At 41.6% G+C, this 20,457-nt stretch overlaps 1 protein-coding gene across 2 annotated transcripts in view; it reads right to left on the bottom strand.

The window, feature by feature from the left end:
- Positions 1-20,457, bottom strand: part of LOC118771009 (contactin-associated protein-like 2) — a 231,779-nt gene that overhangs the window by 97,562 nt on the left and 113,760 nt on the right. For both annotated transcript variants that reach the window (XM_036518836.1, XM_036518838.1), the window contains exons 4-8: positions 14,689-14,836; positions 10,349-10,552; positions 9,388-9,572; positions 7,408-7,551; positions 3,472-3,730 (exon numbers count right to left, since the gene is read on the bottom strand). In XM_036518836.1, the coding sequence (XP_036374729.1) occupies positions 3,472-3,730; positions 7,408-7,551; positions 9,388-9,572; positions 10,349-10,552; positions 14,689-14,836 (940 nt within the window). The remainder of the gene's footprint in view (positions 1-3,471; positions 3,731-7,407; positions 7,552-9,387; positions 9,573-10,348; positions 10,553-14,688; positions 14,837-20,457) is intronic.

Genomic DNA, 20,457 nt, shown 5'->3' with positions numbered 1-20,457 from the left:
CTTCTAGCTAGCAGGGAAAAACGTGATCATTACAGAACATGTAGCACTGAAGCAGGACAGGATATTAGAGAGGGGCTGCGCGAGATGTTGTTCTCCCTTGCTCTGCCTTCAGGTTGATACGCCTTGAAGAGAGTGCGTGCTTGCACACTGGAAAGATGCCGTGCTGGAAGAGAGAACGCAGCAGCTCAGCGTAGCTGTCTAATGGATTAGTCTGACTGTCCCATTCATGCTGCCAAACAGCGCCGTGATAGCCGTGATTAATCAAAGTGTCACCCCGGACAACGTGACACGGCTGTCTTACAGAAGACGCAGGCTCCTGGGGTGGAAAATTACTGGCAATTTTCCATCGGACCATTAAATTTTGCGGGCGTTGCAATATCGCAGTGTAAGTTTGCGAAGCTAATGTTCTGTAATGGCACAACATTCATTTTAGGTCAGGGAAATATAAAAAAAAATCTAAACATTTAATCAGAATTCTCAACCACCTTCACCAGCCTGTGGAAAAAAGTAATGACATTTCAATGAAAGAATATCGCTTGGTGGGACATGATGTCGTCTATTCAGATAATTGTCAGTGTATATCTCATCCTCCATGGCAGACTGGGCTTCGTCGTGTACCTAGCAACAGCCCTGGCAACGCCAAAGTCCATAATTTATTGTGCCTTGTTGCTTTATTGCACAGTGCAGTAATGAAAAAGACACCACTGTAATTTAACAGTTGTTAAGAGAGGCATGCACCAACTTGAAAACATTGTTCTGAAAATGCCGGTCTAACAAGCAAGCCCCTCTCCGTTCACACTTTCTGATACGACGCTCGATGAGACCAAAATTGAGTAGAGGCAGGTGTGTTTATTGTGACACTGTGGAATGACAGACTGAGGTGTTTTTGTTTGAGCGTGTCTCCAATAAATGAATATTGTAGTAAAGGGGAGTTGTTGTTACTTGTTTCATTGCCTTTCAGCCAGAAGTATAACTATTTGTAACGATTCATAACTATTCATTCATATTCATTGATGTCTTGGACATTGTTTTGCATCACAACGAACGGGATTTTTTGACCATGTGAAAGCTCGCTTGTTTCATTCATATAAGTGGAGGTGTCGATTATAGCAGCTATTGTACTTATGTGCTTTTGCAGAGTCTACAGGAAGAGAACTGATCTAGAGACACATAGTGCAGGTGTTCAATGATCAGGGCTGGTATACAGTGTCAACGCAGCCAGGACAACATCATTCATTAATGTATTCATGTAGTAAATTACCTCAATTCATACCCTTAGTTTCCACAAACAAACAGATAAAAATACATTGTAAACATATTAGTTACACACAGACATACTATTGTTAAATATTGCTCAAATGCTGAAGTGTGGTTTCACTGATTTCTGATTACCCTGAATTAATTACAATTTGAGTAAAATTAACAAATACAATAATAATCAAAAAACATCAGAGTACATAGCAGTACAAGTAGCAGAAAAATCATTTTATCTCCTTCAGTTTCCATGTTGCGGTTTCAAGCACAGCTATAAATAGTATGAACAAGGGGCAGCTGACCTCTGTCACTACTTGGAAGGGTTTGGAGTCAGACCTACCAGCAGAAACCCAGGGAAAACATAAACCACCATTTACAATGTCCCTGAGCTGACACATACAGCCTACCTACTCTTGAATTTGACCACTTACGATGCGTAATGAGGCATCATGTTGCGGAGTTCATTTCCACCGTGTTAAAAGACACAAGGTTTGCTGACAACACTGCACTCAAATGAGTGGAACAAATCCATTTGCTCTTACAAGGTCTCAGTGCACTCCCACAATGCATTTCCAGTGCACAGCTTTTATCTGAATTGATATACTTTGAATACAAAACAACCTAAAGCAACCAAAAAAACTGTAGCCCATATACACTCAACATTCCTGCTCTACAAACTAATTAAGTATTGATTCTGATTCCAACTAACGATTCTATTTTTTCTTGAAGGCATTAATGATAAAATATGTGTCAAACTGAAAGGAAGCTCTGAACAATCTTTTACCAACACACAGGTATTTTAACTGCTTGAGAGCTTCGGTTTTTCTGACAGCCGGTCAGAACCACAGATGATGAGAAGAAACGCCCCCTGAACATCATTTTCCTTTGAGCGTGCGGAAGAGCAGTGTAGTTCGGGGAAATAATGGGCAGGAGGATCGGCAATTACAAACCAATTCCCTCCAGAATCAGGCTTAACTACTGCCCATTAGGGAAAGCACTCTCATTTAAGACAGCATAAAAACTCTTACTCATGCCTTCAAAGCCCATTCAGGGCAAGACAACATGCAAATAGATTCACTCGCAGAGAGAGAGGGATGGCTCATTTGCGACAAGCGAATTCTGCTTGCAGGAACAAAGGACAGAGGCGGAACAAAACAGCAAGCAGGCGGTATCAACACTGACTTCATCTGGGATGTGTTTTCTCTCCTTAGGCAATGAGGGCCAGCATACTGCATATGTTACCCGTGCCTGAATATGAAAACCGAGAGCCATCAGCTGCATTTACACCAAAGAACAGTCCCACCAGTGAATGAAAAGATTTCTTGAATTCATAGGGAAACAAACAGGATTTATCTCAAGTCATGCTAATTGAAGTAGGTACTGCTAACTGTGAGCAAACATGTAAGGCAGCCAAGTGACCAAATCTATAATAGGAATAATCATCTGAGTAATGTAATTCGTAAGGTCTGAATATGCACTGTTCTCTACTCTGAGGAGAAGACCGTTATGAAACAGGAAGATAGTGAAGCCTTCTTCTTGCACACATTAACTCTTGTTGGAGAATGAGAAGCACACACATTCAGGGATGTAATTTCTAATGCTCAAATCTCAGAGCCTGAACAACACGAAATGGTTTCTGCCTGCAATCAGGTATGATTGGCTGTGCTTTCAGAGGCACTGGCATGCCCAGCTAGCTAACGGCCAATGGAGTCACAGAGAACCGTCCTGCCTGTGAGGTGTAATGAGAATGATGATAGCTTCCAGTGTTGCGGAGCAGATTACCATATGCTGTGTCGCACATGTTTAACCAGCCCACCTTAGAACTATTCATCACCAAGTGTAATGTGAACATGTGCATATGCATCTGATTAACCAGATGGAAAAGGGACATTTTGCATTTACACTTGTTGAGATGGCAACCTTAGGAACTCATGTAATGGCCACATTAGAAGAAAGAGTCAGAATACCTTGTTTGTGTAAGATAATAGTGGATACTCGTGTAATGAGCTCTGATTGTCTGGTGACTGTAAATCATCTAACCACCATTGGCCACATAACCACATAAATGGTTGCTAATTAGATACAGCCTCTCTCAAAAAAATACAAAAAAACATCCAAAAACAAAATAATGGCCGGTCTTTATTAGATATAACCCAGATTCATGCTTCCAGACTGAAGAGATGCGTGCCAGCAACACCGATGGAGAGGATGGCTCACCTGACGATATGTCTATGCGCGTGGTCTTCTTCTGGGTGACGTTGATGTGGACGCTGACCTTGCCGTCGGTCAGGGCCACCTCCACCATCCCGTCAGCCAGGGCGCTGTACAGGAGCAGGCCGCTCGGGTTCCAGGTGCGGAACTGGAAGCTGACAGAGACTGCCTCGTGGCCGCTCCGCCCGGGAAGCTGCAGGTAGCTGGTGGCATTGAAGAAGACGGGGAACGTGTGGGGCTCCATGCAGGAGAAGGTCAGGTTACGCTGCTCATCCCCACAGGAAACAGACAGAGAGAGAGAAAGAGAGAGAGAGAGAGAGATAGAGAGAGAGAGAGAAAGACTTTACAAACAGACTTTTTTTTTTCAACTACTTAATCCAACAGAGCTTGGGAAAAAAAGTTTTATCCATATATTTACATATTTATATTTAGAAAAGAAACAGAAACCAAACAAAACCAAACACACACACACACACACACACTCACACACTCTCTGTGATGCAAAGGGGAACAACACTTAGCATTCTGCTTTAGCATGTTAGTCAGCATGTCAGAGAGAGAGTGACAGGGAGAGAGAGCAAGAAGATTCACAGACATAAATTTTCTTCTGTGACAGCGATGAACAGTTCCATAATTCTAGCTCTTTCCTACCCCCACAGCTCAGATACTCATCATAAAATCATACCAAAAATGTATTTACACTTCAAGGAGATAAAAACAGATTTTACAAGCGGACAATTTTTTGTTGTCCAAATGGATGTACTTGCAGTCAGGTGCAATTATATGGAAGATCTAATTTAGCCTAATTGTTTGCATGCATGAAGCAACTGCATTACAATTTTAATCAAAACTTGATAGTCTGCTTACTCATCTGAGAGAATACTGAATCACTGAATCCCGCTTTACTTCTCTTCCTTCACTTTTATTGGGTTCTTCTTCTAAGTTGGATTTATTTAACTATCAGTCTGTGGGTGAATATTCAATTCATGAAACTGATGCCAATAACAATCAATATAAGAACATATGATGAAGAGAACAAGCCATTCAGCCTAACTAAGCTCGCCATTTCTTAATTTAAGAGTATCCAAAACTGCATCAAGTCTAGACTTGAACACAGCAAGGGTCTCTGCCTCAACTACATGACCTGGCAACCTATTCCATGTATTGATAACTCTTTGTGTAAAATAATATTTCCTTATATCAGTGCGGAACTTACTCTTAACTAGTTTCCATTTATGTCATCTTGTTTTACAGACTGAACTCACCCTAAAGAATCTATTATATTTAACCTTATTGATTCCTTTTATAAATTTAAATACCTCAATTAAATCACCCCTAAGCCTCCTCTCGCTTAGTCTAAATAAGTTAAGTAACTTGAGTCTTTCCTCGTAGCTTTTATATTTCATGCCAGGAACTAATTTAGTTGCCCTTCTTTGAACCTTTTCTAGAGAATGCAAAATCCTCATACTTTATTTCACTAAAAAGACATGCATGCATAACTAGAAGGATCCTTTAGCAAAGCTCAATATACATGTTGACATTTCCAGAAATCATCTGAAGTATTAAATGCGTGTGCCCCTCACGCCACGATCTTTAGAAACTTTTTTTCTTTTTTTGTCTGACAGAATCAGTTTCAGTATGAAAGGCCTAACAAAGAACAAAGCGTGGACTGTGAAAATGTTTCAAGATGAAAAGATGGGAAATCAAAGACTGAGACAGCTGCCCCCTCTCCCTCAAAACGTTCGTTGCGTGAGATAGATGGGGTAGCAGCAGGACCTCCCCTGAAGAACAGACACGCCGAGACGAACCTTTGAAACATGCTGCTCCGGCATTCACAAAAGCAAGATTTAGACCTTTCTTCAAAAGGTGTTCTGAAGAGCGAATGCTGCATCTACATGTCTGTATTCTAACTTATTATGGAGCTTGAATACGATTACAAACAGTAGCTATTATTTCAGTCAATATGAACCTCCATGCAATGAAAAAATAAAGGTTGCTGTTGATGAGGGGATAGAGGCAGTGATCTTTGGCTCCAGAGGGCGATGAAGGGACTGGATCTAGTCATGAGGCTGAGTTTGCTGATCCCCCCATTTTGGACATCATGAACAGGAGGAAAAGGTGGAGACTGGGTGGTGGAGGAATGCCATGAACAACTGATATGGAAAGGAAGTGGTAAGTGGGATTTTTACACCAGTAGACAGAATCAGTTTATCTAGTTTGGTTGACTGCATAGGGATTGCCTGAAAATCCTCCCAAATCTTCACTTGGAACTTCAATTACCTACACAGTGAGTATACCATGAAGCCATAGGTGGAGAATACCAATGTACTAACAATGTACTACCTCTGTCGAACAAATTGCAAGTTCTTCTTCCAGTTTCTCAATAATATTGCATAGTGTAAAAAAGAACATTTTGCTGAATGATTCAGCAGTACATTACACTGATCTGTTATGCTGGGATCTGTGAATAGCCAATGGATAAAAGCACATTCAAAACAGTACGCAATGCTGACATTCTCAATCCCATACTGCACTAAATTAAGCACTGCTCAGATCAACAGGAAGAAAGGAGCCTGGGGGCTATTAGAAGAAAAGGAATAATCAACAACTACTGCAGGATCAATACTGTAGGTCATATCTCTCACATCAGGTTCATAGACCTGGGCCTAAATGTGCAGGACGGACCTTAAAGACTCCACAAGGATGTGTGGAGGTATGCATTGTTCAATGTCATGAAGGCTAATGCTGTTGAGATGCTGGCTCTCAGCTTTAAGAAACATAAAGGACAGCCTCACCTGCTCCTCTGAGATCTCCCTCATTCAGATAACTATGTGTTCTCTATGAGATACAGCAATGTACTTTACAGAATGGAATCCAGGTGTACTCTTTCTAAACAAGACAGTCTATATCACTGAGTTATCTATTTTTTTTTCCCCCTAGTAGCTCCATACTGTACCGATCGATGGGATCTATATTCAATTACAGGCTGGCCTTCCTTCCATAACTGACGCTTATCTCACTGATACACCCTCACTCCGTGTATAAAACCATCATGGGTAAAACTTCTCTCTATCTTTTCCATCTCTTTCAGTCTTCTCAGGTCAAGCACAGATCTACTACAGCACTCAGTCTGGCCTACTCCAAAGTCTGAGCAGACACCGGTCACTCTGAATTCTAATTTCTGCCCGCAGACTGAAATATCTGTCTTGGTTTATAATTCTGTGCTTAATCTCTAGTAGATGATATACGTGAATGCAACCAACTGCACGCTACAGTTCCTTTGCTTTAATTGTGCTGCTGAAATTGAAGCTGTCTACATTACATTATATTACATTCATTTAGCAGATGCTCTTGCCCAGAGCAACTTCCAGCTCAAGAGAACAGAATCCATCCAAGTTAAATGAGCACCGCTGTCAGACTAGACTTAACATCATTCCCAGACCAGCGAGTGCATGCGCAACACAAGCATCATCACAAGTTAACTCTGACACTAGACAATCAAGTGTAAATACACTACCACATATCTCAATCTACGTGCTCTCAATTATTTCAGTCCTCACTCTTGCTGTTGCTTTTTTGGCATTGTTGATTTTGTCATCTTTATTTTGATGGGTCATCATTGATATTCAAAATGCCTGACAAATACAGGTTTAACTATGATGATGATGATGATACTATGTTCATTCTGGGAATGCAAACTGAAACAAATAATCTCTCAAACAAATAATATCTGTCTCTGACCTATGAGGCAGAGTTTAAATCTTTGTTAAAGGTACACTCCAACTACAGCATTATAGTGTTCCATGATAAGGCACTACCCCATCGGAGGTTCAGTTAAGCAACTTTCTGGTTAAAGGTCAGGCCCCCTGACCAATACACATCCCAAATAGCATTCCACACCACTTATCTGTGACCCTTGTTTGAGATTTAAGGAGGCCTTACGAAGCTTGTGGTGTCCAGCTTCTTCCTTCTGACCAGGTCAGTGATGTTCTCGCCATTGTAATGGATGCTCTCCATGCAGCCAATGAAGTTCCGCCTGCTTCCCGAGCTGGGCTTCCCAGAGAAAGGCATGCCCCCAAAGCTGAGCTGCAGACAGAGGGACATCAGGGGCAGTTACCACCATGCAAGCACTCTCTCTCCGATAGAATTCCAAACTTCAGGCCCTGGAGGGCCTGTGTGTACTCTAACTTTCAATACTAACAGTCCCCCTTCAATAGGTTCAGTTATATAGGATACCCACACACACATAATAAACCCACACACACTGTTTTATTTTTAGATAATTTAGTCTATTTATACTGTTAGACAAAATACTTGGGTAAAAAAACTACACTTTCAAAATTTGTTAACTTTAATAGCTTTCTAACAGCATGAATAGCTTGTTTAAATACCACATGGCTGTGGACATACACATGTGTTTATTCCTGAAAACACTACTGTGAAGTTCAAGCAGTCAAACACGTCTAGCTTTCCAGAGGAAATTTCTGCTAATGTTCACTTCTAACTTTGAGATCGTTCAAGACATCTCAGGCAGAATCAGCTGTCTAAAGTACCACAAGGCACTGGTATACTGTCACTGGACTTGTTAGCTTGCTTAGACTGCTACTGTTCTGCTGGTCTAATCACTGTTTGCATCCAGTGGGCCTGGAGTCGGGCCCCAAGAGTCAATAGGGAAAAACAGAGTGACAAGCTCAACAGAAACCGATGTAGTTGGCATTTATATTTATAACTAGTCCATGTCAGAGAGCTGCTATGCTGAGTCTCTTCCTTGTAGTAGTGCATTAAAATTTCATATTATTTTTGAGCTAAGGAGTGTCTTTTCTGTTTGGATAACCTGTATCACTATCTGTTTACAACCCAAGCTGGGGACCAATTCTATCAGGCAGCAATGTACTGCAATTAGAGCTTTACCTCTGTCTGATGCTGTGGGCACTGACATTTGGCAAGAAGCTATTTATAAGGAGTTCACTGTGGTATGCACTGTGTACTTGCATGTGCAGATGTCAGGGACTTTTCAGCGCTAGGTTAACTCAGCATCTGTGACGCAAACACGTTTCTGATTTTGCATTTCTGGGCTGCGTTTGTAGGTATGCTCACACAATCCATAGGTCCATTATTCTAATTGCTTTTATCTGTGACCAGCTCTTAACATTAAAGCCCATTTGAACTGAACTGCTTCAGGTGCAGCGTGATCCATAGCATAGACTATTCTATGTGCGTTGATTGAGATTGTTGAATGACTTTCAGTTGCATAATCACAGCCATTTTTTTTTCTTAGTTAAATATTTAATATTCCCTACACTATGTGCGGGATCCCAGTAATATTAATTACTATCTGATAATGTTGATTGCGCTCTTTAATAAATCGGTTGGAGGTGTTACTGATGCAGCGGCAAAGTAATTTACAGCCACGCGAGCTACTGAGCATTTCACAGAAGATAAATCCTATGATAATCACTGCAAACCCAGCGCACACCAAGAGCCCAGGCCTGACATTACGACTGTTAAACAAGCGCAGGCTTGCATAAACATGTGTTTCTGCTCCTGCAGTCTCTCTGTGAGTTGACTCTGGAGATCCGCCGTGAAAATCAGGGCTAATTAACAAATCTCTTTTATTTGACTTTTTCCTCGGAAGGACGTGGAGAGGGCTGCTGTAGAGGGAGGCTTCAGGAGGCCCAGCGGTGTCTATACACTGCATGCTTACACTGCAAAAAGAGGAGAAGATCCTCGTCTGCACTATACATTGATATAAAGGCATATTTCATGGAGTATGAATCAGAATAATAGCCACTGCAGCATGCAGTCAGGCTACACTACGTTTCCTGGTTGCTGTATCTGATTCCTCTCGAAAACATACCACGCTCAGAATATTGTTAAGGGTGTCAAGCGCCCGGTAATTTGAAATGCCTGTCAGACGTTTACCTCGTAGTCCAGGTCGAGGTGGTCAAACTCCCCGTTGGTGCGGAAGTGCTGCGTGTGTCTGTCCAGGGTGAAGTTGACGTTGCGCCGGTAGCGCTCGATGACGACCGAGTGCCAGTGGTGATCGTCCAGCAGGCTCCCGCTTGTCACTGACGTGTGGCCGAGAATCGAGCCGTATTGATTGCTACCTGTAGACACAGAACGCGGAGCACTGTACTCAGTCTGAACCAAAACACATACACACAGGCACACACACACATTTCATAAATGAATGATATCACGGCTTGACAACTTGACATTTCTCCACTCCACTGAGCCCCTTGTTATTAAGTCTCACACAGAAGGATGAAAATAATACCACTGTGCACTCAAGACGATAAAGTTACCGTAGTAACCAATACCACTTTAAGCTCCAGACGATAAAGTTACTGTGGTAACCAATGCCAGGGTGCACTCAAGATGATAAAGTTACTGTGATAACCAATACCACTGTGAGCTCAAGATGATAAATTTACTATGGTAAACAATACCACTATGAGTTCAAGATAATGTTACTGCAGTAATCAATATCACTGTGAGTGTAAGGTAAAATTACTGTGGTAACCAATACCACTGTCAGCTCAAACTAAATTTACCATGGAGACCAACACTACTGTGAACTAAAGATAAAGTTACATTACACAACTAAAGTGTCATAACCATGATCTGTGATCTCTAACAGATATGTTCACGCATATCTTAATCAGATGTACCCAGGTTAATATTATCTTTAACCGACGCTTTTATAGACATCTTAAAGACATACCTGAGCTAATATGATCTTTCACAGACCCATTCTTAGATATTATACAAACATACCCAGGTTAATATGATCTTTAACAGACCCATTCTTAGACATCTTAAAGACAAACCCAGGTTAATATGATCTTTCACAGACACGTTCTTACATATCTTACAGACATACCCAGGTTAATCTGCAGTATCAGTTTGGCTTGCCGTAGCTCCAGGGTGATGTAGTCCCCCTGCTGGCCCTCTCCATGCAGGATGACCCCATCGCTCTCGGACGTTTTAAACTTCAGTGAAATCACGTCCTTCAGGATCTTCATCTTCTTCATCTTGAAGCGGTAGGAGATCACACCCTGTCCATCAAAACTGATGGCATCTGCCCCTGAAGAGGAGAATGATTGCATTTAATAACACAATAACACAATGATATAATGATATTTTGATATTATTATTTACTTATTGTTGCTTGCGTGCATGGAAAACTGTTTTTAAAAAATCAGTTTGGATAAACAGTCAAACTTTGTTCACTGTTGTTCTGCAATGATTGACATTTTATAGCATTTACAGGCTGAGAAAAGCACTTTTGATTCCAGACACTTGAAATCAGACACTTGAGTGGCCACGACTCGATCCAGTGCCATTCCCATTTAAGGTGATGATTTTGAAAAGGACTTCACACAAGATTGTCCTTTCCACCCTTGGTTCGATGGAAGGATATATTGCTGTTTGACACTCTTAGAACAGTTAACCGCAGAGAGGCAAGAGGACATTATTTCTGAGGCCCAGCTAACTGACAAGTCTTTCTTCCTGTGTAACAGAAGGTGAATTGTGAGCTCATTCTGTGCTCAAAATGACACACGATGGCATTTTGAAATGTGAAAGGTTGTGGTGGTTTTAGCCTCTGGAGATGGAAAATTAAAGTTACAACTTTTTCTCAAGAAGCAGTACTCTGAACTGTTATTATTGGCCCCCCAACCAAACATAAAAGTGACTGAAATGGAGGTGTGACATGAGGACTGTGTGGTCCTAAAAGTCATGATATGGTATTGTGGATTTGAAAACGAGGCATGTAAACTCACAATGCCATAAACACAAACATGCAAATTCACACAGCAGGAATGTCAAGGCCGTGGTGCTTGGGTAATGCCACGTTCTACCTTGTTTGTATTGATGAAAAAGCCAGGACTTTTCAGGGATCCATCATGGGTAAATATAATAAACAGTAATCAGCAGTATTAAAATACATAACCATTCTGATTTTTCAGTGGGATAAATTATGACAGTCACTGGACTCAGAGGTCACACATGATCACCTTTAGGCAAAGGGCCCGCTTCAATTCAATTGCAAAGCATTTGGTCCTTAACAAAGTGATTAACGGCATTTGTAATGCAAAAAAATGAAATCTTGCTTAAATTAATTTATCAGTTAGGAGACAGACCACAGAATGGTCTGAAGAATCTGAATCTGTCTTAACAGCTGAAGCTGGAGAGGCAAAAAATACATTGGTGAGACAGAGACCTTGAAAACTGTGGACTATGGGTGGAGGTTACGTACCAAGAAATGCTGTGCGTACAAGAGAGAACTGTAATTGGAAAATGATTAAAAAACACAGCAAATAAAGCATTTTAAGTGGATAACGTCTGCTCTGATCTACAGGGAATCTAGATCATAATCAAAGTTAATTATGTTGATAAAGCACTTTATGAGAGGAAGGCTTGTGCTGGAGCTTTGGACTTCACTCATCTGCCTTTTGGTACCACTCATCCCCCAGAGTCTATTTTTATGGATACTTATTCAAGTATCCCAACATTATTTACTCATTGGATTTGTATTAGAAGGACTTTGCATCTCCTCCCTTATGGAACTTACTTAATCGTAAACCAGTGTCAAAGTCATGCAGCAGTGCTAGCTAGTTTCTGTAGTGAAGGCTGGTTGTTATCAGTGAACTGATCACTTTTCACGCAGTCCCTGATGTCCAAGCATTTTCTGCCTTTCAGTTAGCCATTATTTATCATGATTGTGTCGAGTCTTGTAACATGGAGGGGGCCGTGTAGCTGATGAGCTATTCAGCGGTTGATTCAGACTGATTCCGTACTCCTGCGCTGATAGACACTGATACAATTCCCCTCTTTCGCTCCACAGAGAAATGGTTATTGCGGTAATGTGAAAACGACCGTGTGCTGTGCTTCGCCCGTTATGAGAGCCTAACGCTGCTCCCCCCCCACAGCAATCCTCCCCATGTCAAAATGGCTTCCATCCATTTTCCCTGATCATCAAGGTCAACAGGCTGAGCACAGGCTCTTTCCATTATGAGAGCTGGACTCGCGGCTGCCTACCATTGCTTAGTGGAATAATGCCATCACCTCTGGCACCACCAGGAAGAGCGGAGATTATACAATGACCTAATGTGTGTCTGTCTGTCTGTCCCTCTAACTGCGAATAGGATGAGTACAAAAGCTGTGGATGGATGTGAATGTCAAATGTTTGCTATGGATTAGTAGCTTTGGGACAGGAAATAATTGGATTTCAGGGCTGCTGTGTACTGGACATTTACAAACAGGCAATCTCATTTAACAACAGGAAGAGGGGTCTATACGGGATGGGGCATTCATCTTGGCTACTTGAAAAGGGGTAAGTACTGTGCCACTCCAGTTTAGCTGGTGTCAATCAAGGTGTCATCACTGTACTGACAGGCTGAAGGACGGCTTGGAGGCCTAGGGCGGAGACTTCCACACCTTTTGTTTCCCGTATGTCAATCTCGATCAACATCAAGGATGAAGGCAAAGGAAGAGAATAGGGAGGGACGGAATGAAGCTATTTATTTTGAGGTGGAATTGGTAGAACTCCGTCCTACCTAATCACCACGAAACAGGCATTACATTCGAACGAGGAAGGCCTCTTTACAGATCTGCCCACTGCGAATCGGCACCTACAGTGCCTCACATTCTGCAGCTGTCAAATAACCCAGTTTCTGCTTTGGAAAGTGAAAAAAAGGAAAAGGGAGACAATGGATTTGGTGGAAAATTACATTAGGGCATTAGTTTATTCTTAATTGCCCCCTTTCTTTATTGAAATCAGCTTCCAGCAGCCTAATCAAATGACAGGGAGAAATTCATCCTGGTTTACTCCCCCGGCACAACAGAATGTGTTAACGGGTCAAGCATGCAATCTTATCCCCATTCATCCGCTTGATGAAAACACTCCACGAGAGACACAGGTCAAAATTAAAATTGAAATAAAAAAAGATATTCCTGACATAAATACAGAGAGGATATAATATATAATTAAAACATGTTGATAATGTTCGCTGGATATTAATGGGCTCTAATAGCATGTAACATATACAACCCCCCTTCCATCATTTATAATGACTTCCATGAGGTAGTAAGATAGGAATGATAATGCCTTCGCGGAACTGGCAGCACTCTTCAAAAGCAAATGCACAACACAGTAATGGAACTTCTGAGAACTCTTACTAATTTAATGCATTCAGAAAACACATCCGTAAGAACATAAGTCTTCTAATAATGAAATGATACATACATCACAGTTCCTGTGAGAGGTGAGATAAGTTCTTCTTATTTTACAAATGTACTAAGCATGTATACAGTATGTGTGACTAACTGTAATTCCATAGATATTAATATCAGGTGTAAGTTTATTTTTGTGTAATTATACTGTATGTAATTATCTGTGTAAGTTTACTGCTACCCTAACCATAACCCAAACCTAAATTACAACCCAACCTCAAATCTAAACAAAACCACAACCAAAATTGAATCTAGCCAGAATCTTAACATCTGGGTGCAGCTGGGTTTTAGGTTATAACACAAATGTGCATATAGCAGTTCCACACTATTTATTAATCACTGTCCATTTGATGTGTGCTTATGATGCGCTGGATGTAAGGTTAGAAATTAAATTCAGAGTAATCTGTTGTGCTAATCACTAGTAAATTTAGATCACAGAAATAATTGTGACTTCACAGTATGTCAACAGCTTTGTCAAGGGTAGCAAGTGAAATTAAGAGGCGTGAGCTCCCAATAAATCTGTAAACCTGCTGCTGAGGAGTAACCTGAGATTAGAATATACAGGGATGTATACACAGGCACAAGTAAGGGCAGCCATAAAAAAAGGAATGCACAGTGCGATTTTCATGGAGATCACAGAGGGGTGTTCACTCACAGCATGGGGAGCCATAGAAAGGAATGCACAGTGCGATTTTCATGGAGATCACAGAGGGGTGTTCACTCACAGCATGGGGAGCCATAGAAAGGAGTGCACAGAGTGATTTTAATGAATATCACAGAGATCTCACAGTAGGTGGAGCCATGGAAATTAATGTAGTGCGTTTTTAATGGAGATCGCAGAGGGGCGGTCACTCACAGCATGGGGAGCCATAGAAAGAAGTGCACAGAGTGATTTTAATGAATATCACAGAGATCTCACAGTAGGTGGAGCCATGGAAATGAATGTAGTGCGTTTTTAATGGAGATCGCAGAGGAGCGGTCACTCACAGTAAGGGCAGCCGTAGACTTCGATGCGCAGTCCGATCCTGCCCTCTCCGCTCCACTCCAGCGGAACGAAGCGCAGGAAGCGTGCCACGATGGCGTGCTGGAGGTCATGCCGGACCACGCTCTCGGTGTTCGAGTTCCCCAAAAACGCCTGCAGGGGGAGGGACAGAGGAGCAACAGCACATCAAACTAAATCTCCAAATCTAGTCTGGGCTTTCATGGCTTGTCTTGGCTTGTCTTGTCTTGGAGACCCCAGCTGGGGCCACTTCAATTCAGGCGATTCAAGAAGTGAACTGAAACTGAATTCATTAAATGCAAAAATGAAACATTTTTTAAAAAATGGAAATGATGGCCAATTTATTAATTGAATCTGATTCATGCCCTGAATCCAGCCAGATGCTACCATCCAGAGTGACTTACCAAGCAACATACAATGATGCAGACAATAATGCCACAAATAACAGCGGAAAGCCAGCAAATGACAGTAACTCATTCAAACATAAGTGAGAAAGTGTAATTCATCTCAATAATAACCAGAGCCACACTGTAGTTACAAATAAAGCACTACAACAATAAAAAAATCAGCCTCCTAATAGCCAGATCTACAATATGCCATAACTACTACGCTAACCAAGAGAACTGCCACAGAGAAAAGACTCATGTAAGTGAAAAAGTGCTACAACACAGTCATTGTGCTCGTGGTGGAATGTCACACTCTTTTTGCACACAATCTTGAACAGACATGTTCATGTATGAATACAATCCAGTAAATTAAATTGAACAGAACCAAGTGTAGGAAGTACAATGACAAACTCTGTGTACAGGTGTCTAAAGAAAAACAAAGGTTTTATCTTCGTCATCACCTGTCACTTAATTTAACAGACAAAGAGCATTCATTCCGAAACAACCTTGTGCACGCAAAGCTCTGTCTTTGTACAGAGAGCACAAAAGGAATCTTTTTTTTCCCCATTTTGTTAATGCTCCCACAGAGCAACACATTCCTGCATCTCATGTAACCTCCACATTTGAAGGTGAGGAGCTTTTGAGAAGTAGGTCGAAGCGCGGCCAGGTATTTAAGCGAACATTACCCCCCAGCTGGGAGTGTCTGGCGTCTTTTCGACACCCCCAGGCTCCGGGGGTGGGGGGGGGGGGGACGGATGGAGTGTGGACAGGCCCGCCCCCCTCGTGCGGGGCACCGCGGAGCCCGGCGACAAGAGTCATCACATATCTGAGGAGCCATCGGCTGTCAGCCACCGCGTCTGTGACAGCGTGACACACGCCGGCCACCGAGCACTCCAGAGTCCACTGCCACGGGGCAGTCCAAATAGCACAGTTTATATTAGACTGACATCAGGTTATTTATTCGCTTGCCATTTTCCCTTGCTCACATCTGATGGGTTTCATCCTCTTATACAGATGGGCATTTACCAGACTAAAGCAGTAGTAACCTTAGTGGCCAGACAGTAGCCAGTACAGCAGCAGTGGCCATAAATATGGGATGCAGAGAGGTCATTTCTAATTTGGTAATCATCCCAAACTGGGTTGATCTGGTTTTATTATTTTATCTAGTGAACAAGTATGCCACCTTATATAAGGATCAGAGGTTCAAGTGGTAGCATAGTTTATTTGACTGAAATCAAGAATAAACTGGCAGATTAAATGTTACAGAGCAATCATTGATTTCTTTATTATAATTAAAATTACAGCCTGATCTCTTGTCCTGATTTAAACTCTTTTACATGAAATTTACAAAGGTAATGCAAGCCCATTAAGTCAAAAGAAATCAAGTTCTTACGGGGGATCCTTTGTAAAATTGGTAGGGTAACTAATGAAAATCGGTTCCAGGCCACTCACAGGTCACAAATACGTTTCTGTCTCCCCTTTTCATAGCTGCCACTGCTGTACTAGCCTACAACAAAAGTGCACAATCTGAGATTTGAACTGGGAACCTTCTGTTGAGAATTCTAGTCCTCAGATATTACCACCGTACTGTCAGCAAGAGGATGCTCCATCAAATAGTTTTATAAATAACATCGACAGGAGTCATGGGACACCACAGTGGAAAATATCAAAATATAGACCTTTTTCAATTATAAAACAATCCAACGAGAATAAATATCAGGACATTTATGTGTCTATATATACGTGAAAACCTAGGAAATTTAATTTGAGAATGGTGTGTTTAGTCCTACTTAATATGTATAAGATTTATTAAAAGCTGAAACACGAAAATGGCTGTGGCAGTCGGATGACACAGTTAATAATAATGAGGGAGAAAGTGCCATTATGCCACAGCAAATGACAGTGTTTTCTCCGTCCTGTTTCCAGACACGTAGTGTACACATCTCTGTGGGGAGAACAGGATCCTCGGCAGTCAATATTTAACACGATCAATGTACTATTGGCTCCACCTTGGGAAACAAAACATGTGGAAGATCGTTGGGGTGGAGCGTGTTTGAATGGGTGAAATGCTTGTAAGGTCTGATTTTAGCTGTGAAGGACAGCCTTCACCTGTCCCCAAAACCGCTTGGCACTCAATGTAATTATATGTAATGCACCTAGGATCCTGTGTTCATTTTCCATTCACAGCTTTATCCACACAGTATCCATATCCATTCTTCGGTCAATCAGCTCCATTGCAACTGTGTGTGATTGTCTGTCTTGAACCACTATTGGTTAACGAGACTAACCTGTGTAATCAATAGGTCTGTTGAAGTGCATTTTTGCAGCAGCTTGCTGTGTCAGTGGTCAGGCTGGTTCTGGCTTGTTTAATTTTTTTTGTGTGTTATGTGTTGTACAATGGCCACAACCATTACACAGCCATTCAGTCTGAGTCTGTGGCCATTCTACAGTCTAAGTCTATGGGCATAACAGCTCAGACTCAACAGTTGGTTGTCAGGCTGTACATGGGGGGAATTTATTCAATATACTTTCTAAGTTATGCTTTCCCCCATTTGGACTCTGTCCCATACAGCTCCAATCATCCTCCCCCTTTAAGATGACTCATGACCATAACCTCTCAAATGAGAGTGCTGCATACGTGTGTCATGTAGTGGTGCCTGCATTCCAACCCGACTGCGTCGCACCTTTTTCGAAAACTAGAATGGAAATTCATTTTCTTCGTTTTCAGTGAAGCACCGTTGAATGACACAAATCTGGCCACAGTCCAAAATAATTCCATAAGTTGTTTCCTGTAAGAAACCCGACCCACAACCAGGCAAGTTCGCCTTCTCTGAAGCACTGTTGCCCTGGGCTGATCAGGCACGATTTACAGTGGGCGATGAGAGGGAGAAGGACAGCAGGAGGTTGGAGGAAGCAGTTAGCATTTGAACAGGGTCTACTTATTCAAATGCACAACACTTGGGACTTGTCACTTATAACTGTTAGGTTATAAAGAGGTTTGTTTATAACATGATCGGTTTGACAAGGGCTGTGATAAATGTGAAACACTACTCCTTTGTAAATTTGCTGCTCCAAGTTAAGGGACAAAGCACATTTCCATGGATTCAAAAAAGAGGCCTTTTGCACTAAAGTAATATTCTGAGACACATATTTCAGAGTGCCGGTGAAAGACTGCTAGTTCAAAGACTATTGGATCAAATATTTATCAGGGTCTATGAGAGACACACATGCTTAAACTACAGCGCAAAGAAACCCTTAAACCACAGCACTGCTCCACTGTGACATCCACTGTATCCCTTCAAACCGCGATACACGCGTTTCGCCTGAATATTACTCTTCTAAAAGCCCACAGGTAAGCTCTTTTAAGAGTGGATCTGGAGATCTCAGATTCTTATTCTATTTGATTTTAAATACTACTGCATGTAATCAACAGCAAAGCTCTGCAAATTCCATTATTGATGTTCCCGTCAGCAGTCGCACTGAAACGAGAGGGGCTTGAAACACACAGTCCGTAAACCTGCACAGCTTTCGTTCCGATTTGTGCAACATCAAGCACTGCTGCCTGTTTGAACCGTTCTGCTGGGATTTGCTTTGAGCTTCAGCTCTGTGACATAGACACGTGTCCCGATCTGGAGGGATTAGGAAGTTAGTTTGTTCGTGCATTTATTGGCTTTATTTTTGGGAGCGCGCTGATTGTTTCCAACGCCGACAGGAAATTGAGAGTCACTGAAGTCGGGAGAGGTGTTCCAACCACACGTTACGCGGTGCGAAGGAAAGTTTGAAAGGAGTTATTTGTGTTAATTGGACTTGTTTGGTAACAGAAAAAAGCTTCTGTGCGGACGGAATAAACAGATGTCTCCTGAGAATGGAAACAACAGCACAGTAGAAGACAGAAGATCTGTATGCAGTAGAAGATCAGTACAAATGTCAAGTCTTGTGATAAAGGCTGATGTCTGTCAGTGATCAGTGCTCAAGATTTCAAAGCAATGGATGTGCCCGCTAGTCTGCACACACACAGTGATTTTGCAGTACAGGATTATCTTAGCACACACCCTTGCTTTGGGGTCCTGGGCAGAAATGTGGTACTGTTGATTACATTACATTACATTACATTACTTCATTTAGCAGACACTCTTACCCAGAGTGACTTCCAAATAAGCACAAACATGAACAAACTAACTGTGGATGAACGGCCGAGCTTTTAACCAGAGCAGCTTAGGTTCCAGTCCCGGGTGAGGCAGTTCTTGTCTAGGGTTCTGATCCTTCCTCACTAAATACTGCCTCAGAAGCACAAATGCCTTTACAACAGCAAGCAGCAGGGTAGGTTGGCTGCCTGGTGATTAGCCTAAAACAGAGTGATTTAATTATTTAAGTTATTTAATTGCGTAATTATGTTTACATTTGTAAATATGATCCATTTTACAGCTGGATACTACTGAAGCATTTCAGGGATCACCTTTACAGCTCCACCAGGGAATCGAACTGGCAGACTCCTTCAAAAGGATATAAAAGTTATTGATATTGATACAGACATGACAGATTCACATTATTCTGAGTCAGATAAACGGTGCACTTAGAAGGGGGTCAGCGTTCTTAATCTGAATTCCCTCAATAGTAAATATCCCGCTGTTTGCGCAAAATGTGACCAATGCAATGGGCTGGATAAGAGCATCTGCCCTATGGTGAAGTAGTAATAGCAAACGCTACCCCCTTATTGGACATCATTTCTGTCCGTCATGCCACCATCCTATCCTTCTGACAGCGCAACGGAGTCTGTGTGTCTGTTATTAAAGGCATCCCCTTCAGTCACCAAGCAAAAGTACAGAAAACACAATTTGCATAATTAATTTCATATAGTTACAAACAGATGTAAATACCAGTTATACACTGCCCAAACAATATTTCCCAGTAAATCATGGGTCTGCAAAGATTCCCAAAGAGAGAAGTGGTATAATATTAAAAGGGTATAGTACACTGTTATTCTGAGTACAGTATTTTGCCTTATAATTAAACTTATGTAAGAATAGCACTTTTCTGTACTCACACATTACCACAAGCATTGCACCAAGATTCATGGGAAAAATACATCAGGGAAAATTATAAAGGAAATTTTAACTTTAACTAACCTTTGCTTTAAAAAAGCTTTCTGACTAAAAACAGCTTTGGGCATCTTTCTGCCATTTGTGATAATGAGAGAACATTTGAAAATAATGCCTCTGGCCTGGGTTTTTCCTTACAAATTTCAAGTTTTATGAAGGGGGAAATAATGCTTATTAAAATGGTTGCATGTAGAAAGCCACAAAGCTGTATCAGCAAATAGTATGATGTATCAGTGACATACATTTCCATATTTCAAATACACCATTATTT

Source organism: Megalops cyprinoides, chromosome 24 (genome assembly GCF_013368585.1).
Source record: "Megalops cyprinoides isolate fMegCyp1 chromosome 24, fMegCyp1.pri, whole genome shotgun sequence".
Lineage (NCBI taxonomy): Eukaryota > Metazoa > Chordata > Actinopteri > Elopiformes > Megalopidae > Megalops > Megalops cyprinoides.
This window is presented reverse-complemented; position numbering and strand designations above follow the sequence as displayed.